At 32.7% G+C, this 13,713-nt stretch overlaps 1 protein-coding gene across 2 annotated transcripts in view; it reads left to right on the top strand.

Moving 5' to 3' along the window:
- Positions 1-13,713, top strand: part of TFB1M (transcription factor B1, mitochondrial) — a 65,066-nt gene that overhangs the window by 16,738 nt on the left and 34,615 nt on the right. For both annotated transcript variants that reach the window (XM_051997991.1, XM_051997992.1), the window contains exons 4-5: positions 390-541; positions 11,564-11,683. In XM_051997991.1, coding sequence (XP_051853951.1) covers positions 390-541; positions 11,564-11,683 — 272 coding nt within the window. The remainder of the gene's footprint in view (positions 1-389; positions 542-11,563; positions 11,684-13,713) is intronic.

Genomic DNA, 13,713 nt, shown 5'->3' with positions numbered 1-13,713 from the left:
AAGAAAAAAACTAAATTGTATAGTAGTTTGGGAACATTAAAAATATAATTACTTGTAAGTAAAAATTTTTATCAGACTTTATTATTGTTAAACTTCTTAATATATGTTTTATGTTTTTTCCTAAATCTTTTGGGGTCATTGTAAAGCCATATGCAAGAATTAAGCATTTAATTTTAACCATTGGCCTTTGGTTTTGCAATGAAAATTTTTGATCAAGTGTTTTTGTTTTGTTTTGTTTTGTTTTGTTTTGTTTTGTTTTTCCAATTCAAAAGTATCTTTTCATGGATGCTTTATGTTAGCACAATAATTACTCAGGCCTAATTTATACTTAAAATGTGTTCATAATATATTGATAAAATAATCTTAGACTTTTCCCTTGATTCCCACAGATCCTCCCCGTGTGTATATTATTGGCAACTTGCCTTTTAGTGTGTCTACTCCACTAATTATTAAGTGGCTTGAAAATATTTCTGAAAGAAATGGACCTTTTGTTTATGGCAGAACACAGATGACTTTGACCTTTCAAAAGGAAGTGGCTGAGGTAATCTTTTATTTGTCTAGGCTTCTTTACCAGGAGATCATATTCCAAAGGAATGTTGTTTTATTTTCTTTTTAATCAAATGGATTATATATATTTATCAAGTTTTAATGAAACAAAAACTAAACATGCTAGATATACCAGTTGTTATACTAATGTATACTCCATAAAGAAGGTTAAATGTAACTGTGGTATTGACATCTAAGTATATTAAACAGAATGAGGCACGGAAGTAGAGTCAGGAGAACTGAGTGTGAATTCTAGCTTTGACAAATACCTGTGTGATTACAAAGTCAGGGAATTTAAGCCATAAAATTGTCTGATATTAAGTAGGGATAATAATATTTCTACAACTTTGCTCAGTGTAGTTATATAGAAAGTATCTTTGAAAGCTCAAATAATTATAGAATATGAATTATCTGCAGAAGTAGCTCATAGCTTGAATGCTGAAGCTTTAAGTGCTTTAACAGAAGAAGTAGGGTCATGTGGAATGACTTGCCTTGGGCTTCCCTTACCACTTTGTTTTGCTCTTTATTGCATTCGCCATGTAATATTTTGTAATGTGGCTATTTGTAATATGACTATCTGTATATGTATCTTAGCTTCTTACATGACTGTTAGCTTTGTGGGATCTAAAACTGGCTTTTGCCCACAACAGGTGCTTAATAAATGTTAGCTAAATGAGTTAAAGGTAAGAGGGAAGACTTAGATTATTTAAGACACACACTCACTCCCTCCTTGTTAAAATTCCATTGTGCTTATATAAGATGAGGCAGAACGTATTAGACAGTTGAAAAATGTCAATCTCTTTATCTGTACTGATTTTTGAACTTATCTTGCAAATCATATATTTCAAAGCATTTTTTTTTTTTACACATTGTGTCATTATAGTCTCAGTTCACAGTAGATCGAAATTATCTTAATTTTGGACAGCACGTGGTAGAGTGGATAAAGTACCAGGCTTGAAGTCAGGAAGACCTGATTTCAAATTCAGCTTCAGATATTTACTAGATGGGCTCACACTTCTAGTGTCAAATCTGAATCTAAATTTGAACTCAGTTCTCTTCACATCAGAACTGGTCTTTTATTTATTGCACTACCCAACTGCCCGTGTATCTCTCTTTTCATTGCTGTAGATATAATGCACCATCCTATATCTTCTCTGAGCTGATGGACCATAGGAATATTCTTAGAAGAAAACTACAGTTGATTAATTTGATATGAAAATTGCTATTTTGCATATGTGATTTTCTGCCAAATTAAAATTTATGGATCTACGTAGCATTAATGTTATCTGACAAAGGCCCTTGCTGTGAGGCTCTGGAAATTTTAGTTCATCCTGGTTGCCTCTACTAGTTGATATTATTTCAAATTTGGTATGCTTGTCCTTAATACTTTAGTGTATCTATTATCAATTTGGCCTCTTTTGGAGCCCAGAAACTCTTTGGAGTGATTTTGGATCTCAGAAGATTCTATAAAATTCTAAAGATTGATGCAAACCAAATAATTCTGTCTATCAACAGGAAGATTTGGAGAACCACATCATCTTTTAAGAAATTTCTCTTCTAGGACAGCTAGGTGGCACAGTAGATAGAGCACCAGCCTTGAAGTCAGGAGGACCTAAGTTCAAATGTGATCTCAGACACTTAACACTTTCCAGCTGTGTGACCCTGGGCAAGTCACTTAACCCCAGTTGCTTCAGCCAAAAAAAAAAAAAAAAAAGGAAAGAAAAGAAAAGAAAAGAAAGAAATTTCTCTTCCACTTGAACTAAGTGCTAGATATAAATAAATTAGGACTCCCTGACTGCAGAATTTGGAATGAGGGAGTTTTGTGTTCAAGGGTCTTTTAAATCAGAAGAAAACTTGATGATTTCATTATAACCATTTCATTTCATTCACTTTGTCACAAATGCCATTTTAAAGTGCACAATTATGCAGTAACTGCAGTAAAGAGGGGAAAAGGAACCCCCACACAAAACATAATGTATCCACAGAATTATTTATTAAGAGGTATTCTTTCTAGCAACCTGGAGACAAGAGTGGGATGCTGTAGATTCAGGTAATAATGTGCCAATTTATAGATGGGAAGGGGGCAGGGTGTGGAAAGCTCCAAAAATGATTTCTAAGCTTTTCCTTTTTTGTAGAAAAGTCACAGTCTTTCCCATGTCTTAGAAAAAGGAATAATGGTAGGAATAGGGCCTGTGATTTCACTGATAAAGGAAATTCCTGGTAAGAAACATCCTCTGCTCTCTACAACTTAAATTGTTAGAGAGCTCTCTACAGCATGAAGCTAGATGTATTGCCAAGGTCTATCTAGCCATTGTGGGTTGAAGCAAGACTTGAACTCAGGACTTTCTGTCTCTGAGGACAGCTATCTATGTAACCTTTTGTGTTGGAAATTGTTTAGTTGTTTTTCATTATGTCTAACTCTTTGTGAATCTTGGGGTGAGGGCAGAATTTCTTGGCCAAGATATAGAGTAGTCTGCCATTTCCTTTTCCAGCTCATTTTACAGATAAGGAAACTGAGGCAAACCGGGTCACATAGCTAGGAAATTTGAAATCAGATTTGAACTCAGGTCTTCTTGTCTCCGGGCACAGCATTGTGCCACCTGGCTGCCATGTTAGAAATATCTTCTTTTTAGGGGATCTAGGAGAGTAATTAATGGGGAATAAGATAGTATTTACTACCTTTGCTCCCAGATCTGTGCTTTTCATCTTTGAATCTAATAATTTGTTGAGTTGGATGAGCATATGGGACTATAATATCCACCGATTTACATGGGATTAGTTGACAAGGAGTATGTGTAGTGTCTTATATAGAGAATCATAAGGCTATCTGGATCCAGATGTATGGATGGGAAACATCTTGTTGTAAAAAAGCTATAAGATGGAGCTTTCTTCTATTGAGTCAGATGCTGGTTTGAGATCTCATATTCTCTATACCTTTTGGTTAGTTCTGAGCAAAGAGACAGTCCATTATGGAATATTGCTTGTGAAAGTCTTGTTTTTTCCTACTAATATACTCTTTGAGGTGTACAATACACTAATTTACTCAATTTATGTGTAAAACACCCGCAGAGATTTTGTATAGATGTGAGAGTAGTGTAAGTGGATTCTAGTAATTTAAGTGGATAATTGTTCGTGTTTTCAAAAACCTTTTTTTTTTTTTAAATAAAAAGGGTCCAAGATTTTCTTATACCTTTTGAATCTTCCCTTTCTTCAAAAACCTTTTAAATCATTCTTCCCCAGTAACTCAAATCTAGCACAGATCTCCTGGGTGTATACTTGATACAATCTAGATGCTTTTCATGTCTTTGCTCTTTTTAGTAAGCTCTCACTTTTGCTTTCTCTGTAAGCACCTCAGGGACTGTGTAGGGTCCAAGTGTGATGGCTCCATTTTCCTTAATGGAAAAAAAAAGTTTATTTTAATAATTTATGCACATCTTTTCTAATTTTCTTCTGTTTTTTTTTTTTTTTTTCATTTTCATCCTTGAATGCCCATGGAATCAATTTGCTTAGTTGGCCATTTTGCCAAGTTTTCTTTAGACTGGTTTTACCCTCTGCTATATCTCACTGCTTTGTGAGATGACACTGCTCATAATTTCCAATCATCCTTCTTCATAGCAATTTGCAAATGGGAATCCAGTTTTGCCATTGATACCCCTCTGAATAATATGTTCTCTGGGCTCTTTTTGTCTCCTTATTGTAGCAATTAATTTGTATTGTTTTAACTTAGGAGTGAAATTAATATAGTTGATGTTGTCATTTCTGTAGTCACTTCTGATTTTTTTTTATTTAAATAGTTCAGAAACAAATCATTTTTATGGTATGTCTTCTCATTACTATTCTTCTTGTTCTTATAAAATCAGATGAGCCAATGGTTGGTCTGCACAAATACTAAACCCCAGGAATAATTCCCCAGGGACTTTGACAGGAACATGAAAAATACCTAGATGGAGAAAATGTTTAGGGCAATAGTTTGTGTTACCAAAGCAAATGGTTTTTTATAGTAAAAAAGATTAAGTATCATGGGATCTTATATTCTCTATATCTTTCAGTCAATTGTATGGTTGTAAAAATATGGTCGATTATAGCTTATCATTTTTGAAAGTCTACCTATCTTTTCCTCATGATTTTGTGGAGATAGGAACGTAGACAGATGTGTATAATTATTTGTATTTTTCTATCATCTATTTTCAATGAGGTATTTTGAGACAGCAGTGCCTTTAAAATTATAACCTACAGCAAAGATCTCCTCTGTATATACTTTGTTTATTAGTCAGTTCAATTCAGTAAATATTTCTTTAGTGTCTACTGTATGTCAGGTACTTTGCTAAGCCCTGAAGATACAAATAAGAAAAAGACAGACAATTTCTGACCCCAAAGATCCTACAATCTCATGGGGAAAGGAAAAGGGACATATTTAAGAGACGTAGGAAAGATGAAATTGACAAGCCTTGGCAGGAGATTGGATTTGAAGGGTTGAGAGATGAGAGTCAGGGAAGAATCTATGATGAATTCTAAGTTCATCTTTTGTAGATTTTAACCTCTTTGAGGCTTGAGAATATATCATTGCATTTCACTTAGTACCCAATGTGGTACATTACTTATAGTAATCACAATAAATATTTTCTTTGAATTGAGATATTTTGGTTCTTGCTTCACTTCTTGAATTGACAGCTTTGATAAGCAGTAATCAGCTACATAATATATATTTCAGAGATCTGAAGTATAGGCAAGTGGATAAACTTTTTATCTTTTGAAGTGATGAAAATTGCATAGACATTTCTTTTTTCCCTTGTGAGCTACTTGAAGGAATTATTGTATCCATTTTACAGACAAGGAAAATATGATTAGGAGATTTCAGTGGCTTACATAGTTATAACAATCATCTTTATAATGACGACTATGACTTGGCTTTTTGCTGTTACTCATTCTTCATTGCTGTCATATTAATGTGAATAGAATCTCAGTTTTGACATATTGTCACTTCTATAGCAACATGAGAAAATCCACATGACACTTTTTTCCTATTATATTTGTAGGTATTATTTTTAAATTTTGTGGAGGACATTTTAAATAGTTCTGGCACACTAGAAAAAACATTTTCCAACCTAAAAGCATGTTTTAACAATATGTACATCTTAGCTGAAAAGTCATGTGCATTTTTTGCAAAATTTTGTAGTGAATATTCCCCCATGAAGTTGTTCAACTAAAAGCATTTTCCTCTGAATTTTTCCCATGGAAGTCCTATTTTGATGTATGATTGTGACATCTAGATGTACATGGTGCCTGGATATCACATAAATTCTGACAAGAGGGGTAATGGTTTTATGTATGAGCCTAGTGAAATATATCTGTTATTCAAATATCAGTCTAATTAAGTTCAGAAGATTGGCCATCACATAATGACATTTTTTTGATCACAGCAATCATTTTTTGATCACAACCAAGATTGTGAAGTTTTAAATGAATGTTAAACTGCTGTTGAAGTCTTAGAATCAGGATTTAGAGCTGAAAGGAACATCAGATATAATCTAGATTTAAGCTTCTAATTTTATAAATAAGAAAATTAAGACCCAGAGAGATTAAATAAATTGCTGTACCACACAGGTATTCTGTAACAGAAACAGAATTCAATTTTGGGTCTTCCTTCTCCTGCACCATTTTATGATGCCCCATACTATAAGTGTTTTGATTGTAACAAACATAGTGCCATGTCTCTAAGAACAAATAACTTAATAATTTTATTAATAAAATCTGCCAAGAAATAAAAGGAAATAATTACCACAAAGCCATGATAAATTGTACTTATTGGGGATGATAGTATTAGATAAGTTTAATTTATAAAATGTTTTTTTAAAAATACAAATTTATTTCAATTATTCATTTAAAACTGACAAAAAATGTGGTCCATAGGGATCTGTGTTAATAATAAAGATAATTTGCAACTGACCAATTATTTGTATATATAACATATTGCAAATAGTTTGTTCTCAGGTTCATGCCTCCTATAACCTTGTTTACAAAATTTATTTGTTTAGTCACTTTTTTTTTCCTCCCAGCATGAACCTATTGCTTTATTTTTGTAACAGATAATGACAGATAACGCTATGAGAAAACACATTCCCAATTCCAAGACTCATGAGCTCACATTTCTTTAGGTACAAACGATTTTATGATTTTATACTTTCTTATTAGTGTATTTTTCTTCTAATCACTTATTGTAGATGAAATCTCTTCATTTCCTAGATCAGATAGGTTTATTTAGGATCAGGACTTCCTAATTTTGTATTACTGACTCTTTGGGCAGTCTGGTGAAGCTTATGAATTCTTTCTCAGAATAATATTTATAAATTCATAAAATACATAAGATTACAGAGAAAACCAAAAGTCAAAGGTTAGCAAAAATAAAGCTGTAATTCTTTTTCTCATTCAAATGTATGTATCCCTTCAACTCTATCCATGGATCACCAGTTAACCTGAATTAGAGGTTTCATTGAGCTCTTTCTTATTCCCTGTAGTTACATCTTTCTAGATAAAACAGAGGGAAACCAGTTCCAAACTCTTGTTCAAATAACTACAAACTCCAGTTTGTGATTTAACTATATGATTAAGCATTGTTGATTAGGTGATCTTTATTTTAGATCTAACATATATACCTTAGCTTTTGGGAAGCTCATTTGTCATTTTAGAGTTTTATATAAACTCTAAAGCTATATGTAAATATTAGAGATTATTTTTATTACTTAAGCTTTATTTTTATTATATAGAATTGTTTGTTTACCTTCAACACACGATAAATAAAACTCTTCTTTGATCTTGTAATATAAATTTTAAATGCAAGAAATACTGAAAAATATGCTTTACTAAAAGACATGCAGACATCTGTATAAACAGTGACAGATCATATAATAGAATCAGAGAACTTTATATCTGAAATGGATGTTAATATGCTCCACCTATCATATTATAGATGAGAAAACAGGTGTTGGTTCTAGGTTCCCTGTAACATTTAATTAAAATGTGGTCTCTGTCTTTATAAATTTTACAGTTAATTAAGGAGTTATGAAGATAATACCAGACAGATAACTATAAAATTATTTGATGCCTTTGGCCATATGTGGGGAGTAGGTGAACCAGAAGATGAGATCCAATGTTTCTCTTGCCTAACTGTTACAGCTTTTCACAGCTGTGACCTGATCTATGAAAATTGTACAAAGCACTTTACAACTGTTATTTCTCTGTTTCTTTTTCTAATAAATCAAAATAAAATTTATGCTATTTTCTGTTAAATTGGAATAATATCAGTAGATTAACTTGAAATAATTATTTTGTTTAAGGAAATATACTTAAATTCTTTAGGCCTTTTGAGGTCAATAGAGAAAAAATATCATCCACATGTTAGATAATATGTATCAAGCTTGTGTGAAGAAAGGACTATATTTTATATATACTATATAAAGGAATATATAGATTTTCATGAGAAAACAATCCAGGATAGGATTAATTTGGAAAATTTGCAACCATTTCTTTGGGGAATTAATTTTTATTTTTTTGTTAATTCTCTCATCAGTCCCATTCTATTAATCATTTTCATTAGAGATTCAGATGAAATTATGATTATAAGATTTGAAAATCACACTAAACTGGAATGGATAACTAACATACTCTATAATAGAATAGGGATTCAAAAATCCTAAAGGTTAGAATAATAGGTCAAATTGAAAACAGTGAAATTAAATAGCAACGTTTAAAGTCCCAAATTTGGAATTTATAATTTAGCTTTACAAGTACCGAATTGATGAGGCATAATTAAACAGTTCTTATAATGAAAACCTGGTTGTTTTGGTGTTACTCTGTAAATTTATTCTGATTTAACAATGTGACATGATAGCAAAACAAAAAACTAGTGTAACGTGATATCTAATTTAATCTTAAATGACTTTAATAGAAACATAAAGTTCACAGTGGGAAAAATGGTGGTCTCCTTGTACACTCTCCTAATAATACTTTATATAGAGTATTGTGTTCAATTGCAGACACCACATTTCAGAAAGGGCTCTGATAGGTTGCAGAGCACTTGGAAGAAGATGGACAAGTTGGAAAGAGATTGATCAGTATGTCATATGAGCATCTCTCAAAGGGCATAGGGATGTTTAGCCTAAAGAAGAAATGACTGAGGGTTTGTAAAAATAACTGTACTTAAGGTATTTAAAATTCTGTCATATAGAAGGAGGATTAATTTATTTTCCTTAGCTCCACAAACTAGAACTAAGAATAGTAGATTGTCAATTGGTCGATTTTGGCTCAGTACAAAAAAAAAGAGAACCGTGCATAAGTGGAGTGTGCTACCTTGAGAGGTCCTCATCTCTGAAGGCTCTCAAGTAGGTAACTACTTACTTGAATATGTTTTAGGAGAAAATCTTCACATCTAGATTGGGCTAAAGTGACTTTAAGATCCCTTTAAGCTCCGATATTCTTTAACTCTAGGTAATTTAATTTTTTAATTCCATCATGGGATATGCTAAGAATATTCTAGAACCTATATTTTAATTGTATTTTGAATTTTTGATGTATTTTTCTGCTTTTATAATTCCATGGTAGATATGTTTTTCCTAATTTATTAAAGAGAATTCTTTAAAACCAAGCATTTTAAAAACAATATAATACATTTGTGTATTCATATATAAAAATATGCATGTACATATATATGTATAAATAGATACTGATATCTATACATCTATTTAAATGTGTAACTGTTGATTCCTTTTATTTTCTCAACTTTTTTTTGTCTTTACATTGGAATTTATGCTTTTCTTGGTTTTCTTTTATGGCAGTATGTTTTTTGGTCGGGGTAGCGTTTTTTTTCATTCAATTATAAATTAGTTGCTCTTCTCTGTTATAGAGACAGGGTTGTAGAGTGGAGAGAAAAAGACAGATCTGGGTTGAAAGCCCTATACTGACACATATTGGCAGTATGACCTTGAACATGGTATTTATTTGTGAATTGCTCAGAGTCCTGAGCCACTCTGAAGCTTTTAATTGCTGAATTGCTTGAGTAGAGAAAGTTTCATCACTGAGCAATCTCCTAAATCAATGAAATTATAGGTTTGAACCAAAAAAAAAAAAAAAAAAAGAATAGTTCACTTGCCCAAGAAGTTTATATATTGTTGTGGACCATAGATACATCTCTATATTACAATGCAGTATAATAAGTTAGATAGAGTGACTTTGTCATTTAGAAAAAATATATTATCTTCAGTGTAATGTGTTTAAGAAGACAAAAAAAAAGTAAGCAGATTCAAAAAAGGGTCAGTTTTTAGCTCCCCAAAAGGCTTATATTCCTGGGATATGAGAAGCTAATGATTTTACTGGGTGTAAGGTTAGGGAATATAGACTAGACCTATGATTTCATTAGTGTAATAAACTTTGAGATGAGGAAATTCTCTCAATGCAAGTTGGAACCTTCTGTGTAATAATAATTAGCAGGTAACAGAGTACTGAGAGATTGTGACAATAGTTGTACAATGTATTTTTTAAAGATTCAGTTAAGTATTAAAAATCATTAAGTATCTATGTTAAGCAGTGTACTGGGCCCTGGGGATAAAGAATTAATACAAGATAATTTGAAAAAGGAGGGAGGAAGGGAAAGTGGAAGGAAGGAAAAGAGGGAGGAGAGAAGGAAGGAAAGGAGAGAAGAAAAAAGGAAAGGAGGGAAGAAAGAAAGAGAGAGGGGGGAGGAAGGGAGAGAAGGAGAGAAGTAAAGAGAGAAGAAGGAAGGAAAGAAGAGAGGAAGGAAAGAAGGGAAGAAAAAAGGAAAAAGAGAGAAAGAGGGAGGACATATTTATTAAGTGCCTATTCTGTCTTAAGTACTATGTTAAGCCTTTTACATATGTTGTTTTGCTTGATCCTCCCAACATCCCTGGGAAGCAGGTACTATTTTTATCCCTATGTTATAGATGAGGAAACTGAAGTAAACAGAGGTTAAAGGAACTTGCCTGGGATCCCACAGCTCACTAGCGTATACTGCTAGATTTGAGCTCAGGTCTTCCTGATTCCAGGCCTAGCGCTGTCCAATATATTAATAGCTGCCTCTAAAAGAACCAGAAGGATCAGGTCAGGTTTCACATAGAAGGTGACTCCTGAACTGATCCTTTTAGGAAATGGAAGCATCAAGGATGGGGTGGCGGGAGGGAGGGGAGGCCTAGAATGCCACTTGTATGAAGACTCAATGAAAGAGATGTGATGTGGTATTCGACATACAGTGAGAAGGGCAGTTTGAGTGGAATGGAGTAAATGCATTAAGGGAATGATTGAACAAAAGCTGCAGCAATAGACACCAAGACATTTGTATTTTATTCTAGAGGCAACAGGAAGCCATTAAGAGAGACAGCTGGGCAGTTAGGTGACTATAACAGTTCAGAGAAAAGTTAACTCATGTGGAATTAGTTTCACTCATAGATTAGATGTCCTGAGCATAGAAAGGGAAAGGAAATGGTTCAGGATGGAGGCTTAGCTAGTAGTTATGATATGGAGGAAAATATAGCAAATGAGCCTAAGAAAGAAGTATCAGATAGGTAGGAGGAGAACCGAACAAAATTAGTTTTTCCGAAGGCAAAGGAGAGAGTATTAGTAGAAGGTAAGTCAACACTGTCAGAAATATTATAATCACTCATCAAGCGTTAAGATATCTAGGTAGCACATTGGACCAGGAGTCAGGAAACACACCTGAGTTCAAATCCAGTCTCAGATACATACTAGTTCTATGGTTCTGTGCAAATCACAACTTCTACTTCAATTTCCTCATGTTAAATGTACGTCAAAACACCTACTTCTCAGGCTTGTTGTGAGGATGAAATGAGATCCTATTTGTAAAGGTATTTTTAAACCTTAAAACACCTACTTTTTTTTTTTTTTTCAAATTGGTCAGTAGTTTTTCACAAAGTGCACATAAATAATCAAATTTTTAATCCATTTTCACTGAGTGATTTTATTGTATGTAGCAATAATTCTTTTTTCTTAGAGGCTGATTGCCGGTACAGGAAATAAACAACGAAGTCGACTTTCCATCATGGCCCAGTATCTCTGCAAGGTTCAGCATTCCTTTACTATTCCAGGCCGAGCTTTTGTTCCCAAACCAGAGGTAAGTTTTTAATTGCAGTTATTGTTAGGAGAGAATTCAGCTTAGCAAATCTGACTCTAGAATCTAACTTACATAAGCATACAGACTAGATCCTTTGATTTTCTTTTCTTTTTTCTTTTTTTTAAATAAGAACTGTGACATATATACTTGATTCTTGCCATGAGTGAGATACATGAGTGAAATAAATCTAAATCAAAAATATATCATGTTGGTTTTTTTGGTTAGCCTTCCAAGTAAAGTTTTATTAAGCAGATAAATCATTTTATCAAAGGAATCTGTCTTGTTTTTTAAGAGATCTTATTTTAAAAGTAACTTATATGTAGGTGGATGTTAACTTTTAAATTTTGAATGCTGGTATTTTATAGAGTTGAAAGTACTAAATTATAGACAGAATAGTTCTCAGCAAAAAAAAAAAAAAAAACTTGTGTCCATGAGGAACAAATACTTGTTTGATGCTTGGTGAATTGTTGTAAAACAGTTAATGTGAAGGAACTAGAAATCCACTCACACTTAGAAATCTGAAATATAAAGTCTAGCAAAATTACTGTTCCATGCTGCCACCACATGTCACTAACTTTTAATGCTAGGTTTTTTTTAGTAGTTGAATTTCTTTTTATTCTCTGGCTGATTCAAGTTATTTGTAACTCACACTTGGTGACTTATAGGCAGAATAAATATCCAGAGTAATTTGAAACTGTAAAAGAAGTAAGATCTGAGTACCTATGTAGGACCTGTGTACTGGTCAACTAGTGAAAGTGGTGACTAAAAGCCAGTCTAAATGCTACTCCTCGTACTTCTGAAGTCATCAGATACAGGAAGGTTTCTACAACATTCACTAGATTGTCTGTGTGGATATTATGAAGAGATCTGGACAAGAAGAATGAGAATGTATAGTTTGTGATCTGCATAATTGAAGGGATTCTCCATACAGACAAAAATATTAGATTAGATTGATAATTGGTCCCCAGGTATTCATTTTATCATTTATGATCTGTTTAGAAGTTATAATCGTATTGTTAAATTCTAAAATAGAAATAGATCCTTGATATACTGACTTAAAAAACACAAATTAATATTTGCCTGTTGTATCATATATTTATTTATTTTCTTAAACATTTCACAATTGCATTTTGGACTCTACTCAGGAGTTTCTGACACCTCTGCTGTAACTAATGATTATAATAATAAGAGACATTTATATAGTGTTTATACTTTATGAAACACTTCTCAGAATAATGGCTTGCATTTTGCTTAATAAGGGAGTAGACCTGTGATTTCATTAGAAGAGTGCAGGTAATCACTTCCTATAACGTATCATCTAAAAGAGTTGCCTTGAACACTGAGAAGTTGTAACTTGCCTGAGGTTCAGTAGACAAGTATGTATCACCTGTGACAATTGAGCCTACATCTTCCTGGCTTTGAAGCTGAGTCTCTGTTCACTAGATTATATTACTTCTGGGAGAAATAGATAGAATAATTATTATCCTCTTCATTTTATCGATGAGAAAGTAGAATTAACCTACTTTAAGTCACTTTTTCATAAAATACAGCAAAGCCAAGATTCAACTCCAGGTCCTTTGAATTCAAGTTCAGGCCTCTTTACATTTAATCAATGTTGCTTTTATAATTGTAGAAAGGGAATATTCATTTTAATGGAGAAAAAATGGAGAATGGTAATTGTTATTAGAGGAAGTTATTAGTACTGTATACTAATTTTTGGTTTTATTCAGATAAAGCATTATGTTCATTTTATTGTATGCTATTTTCAATAGCACACACAACTCAATTTATCTTGTTATAGGAAATTATATTAGTCAAAGTCTTTGTTATCATCTCAGTTTGTCAAAGTATTCCTTAGGATAGGTGTCAAAGTAAAAAGCCTCAGCATTTGGCTTCTGTTTATCTATCCAGTTCAGAATTTTTGGAGGTATTCAAAAAATGTCAAGCTTGTCACTGAATTACATTTTATCAGTACTATTAGCATTTCATCTCCTGAGATATAAACTGTAATCTTGAAAAATGAATTTTGG

Source organism: Antechinus flavipes, chromosome 4 (assembly GCF_016432865.1).
Source record: "Antechinus flavipes isolate AdamAnt ecotype Samford, QLD, Australia chromosome 4, AdamAnt_v2, whole genome shotgun sequence".
NCBI classification, from domain to species: domain Eukaryota; kingdom Metazoa; phylum Chordata; class Mammalia; order Dasyuromorphia; family Dasyuridae; genus Antechinus; species Antechinus flavipes.
Note: the sequence above shows the minus strand (reverse complement) of the source record. Positions and strands in the feature narration are given on the sequence as shown.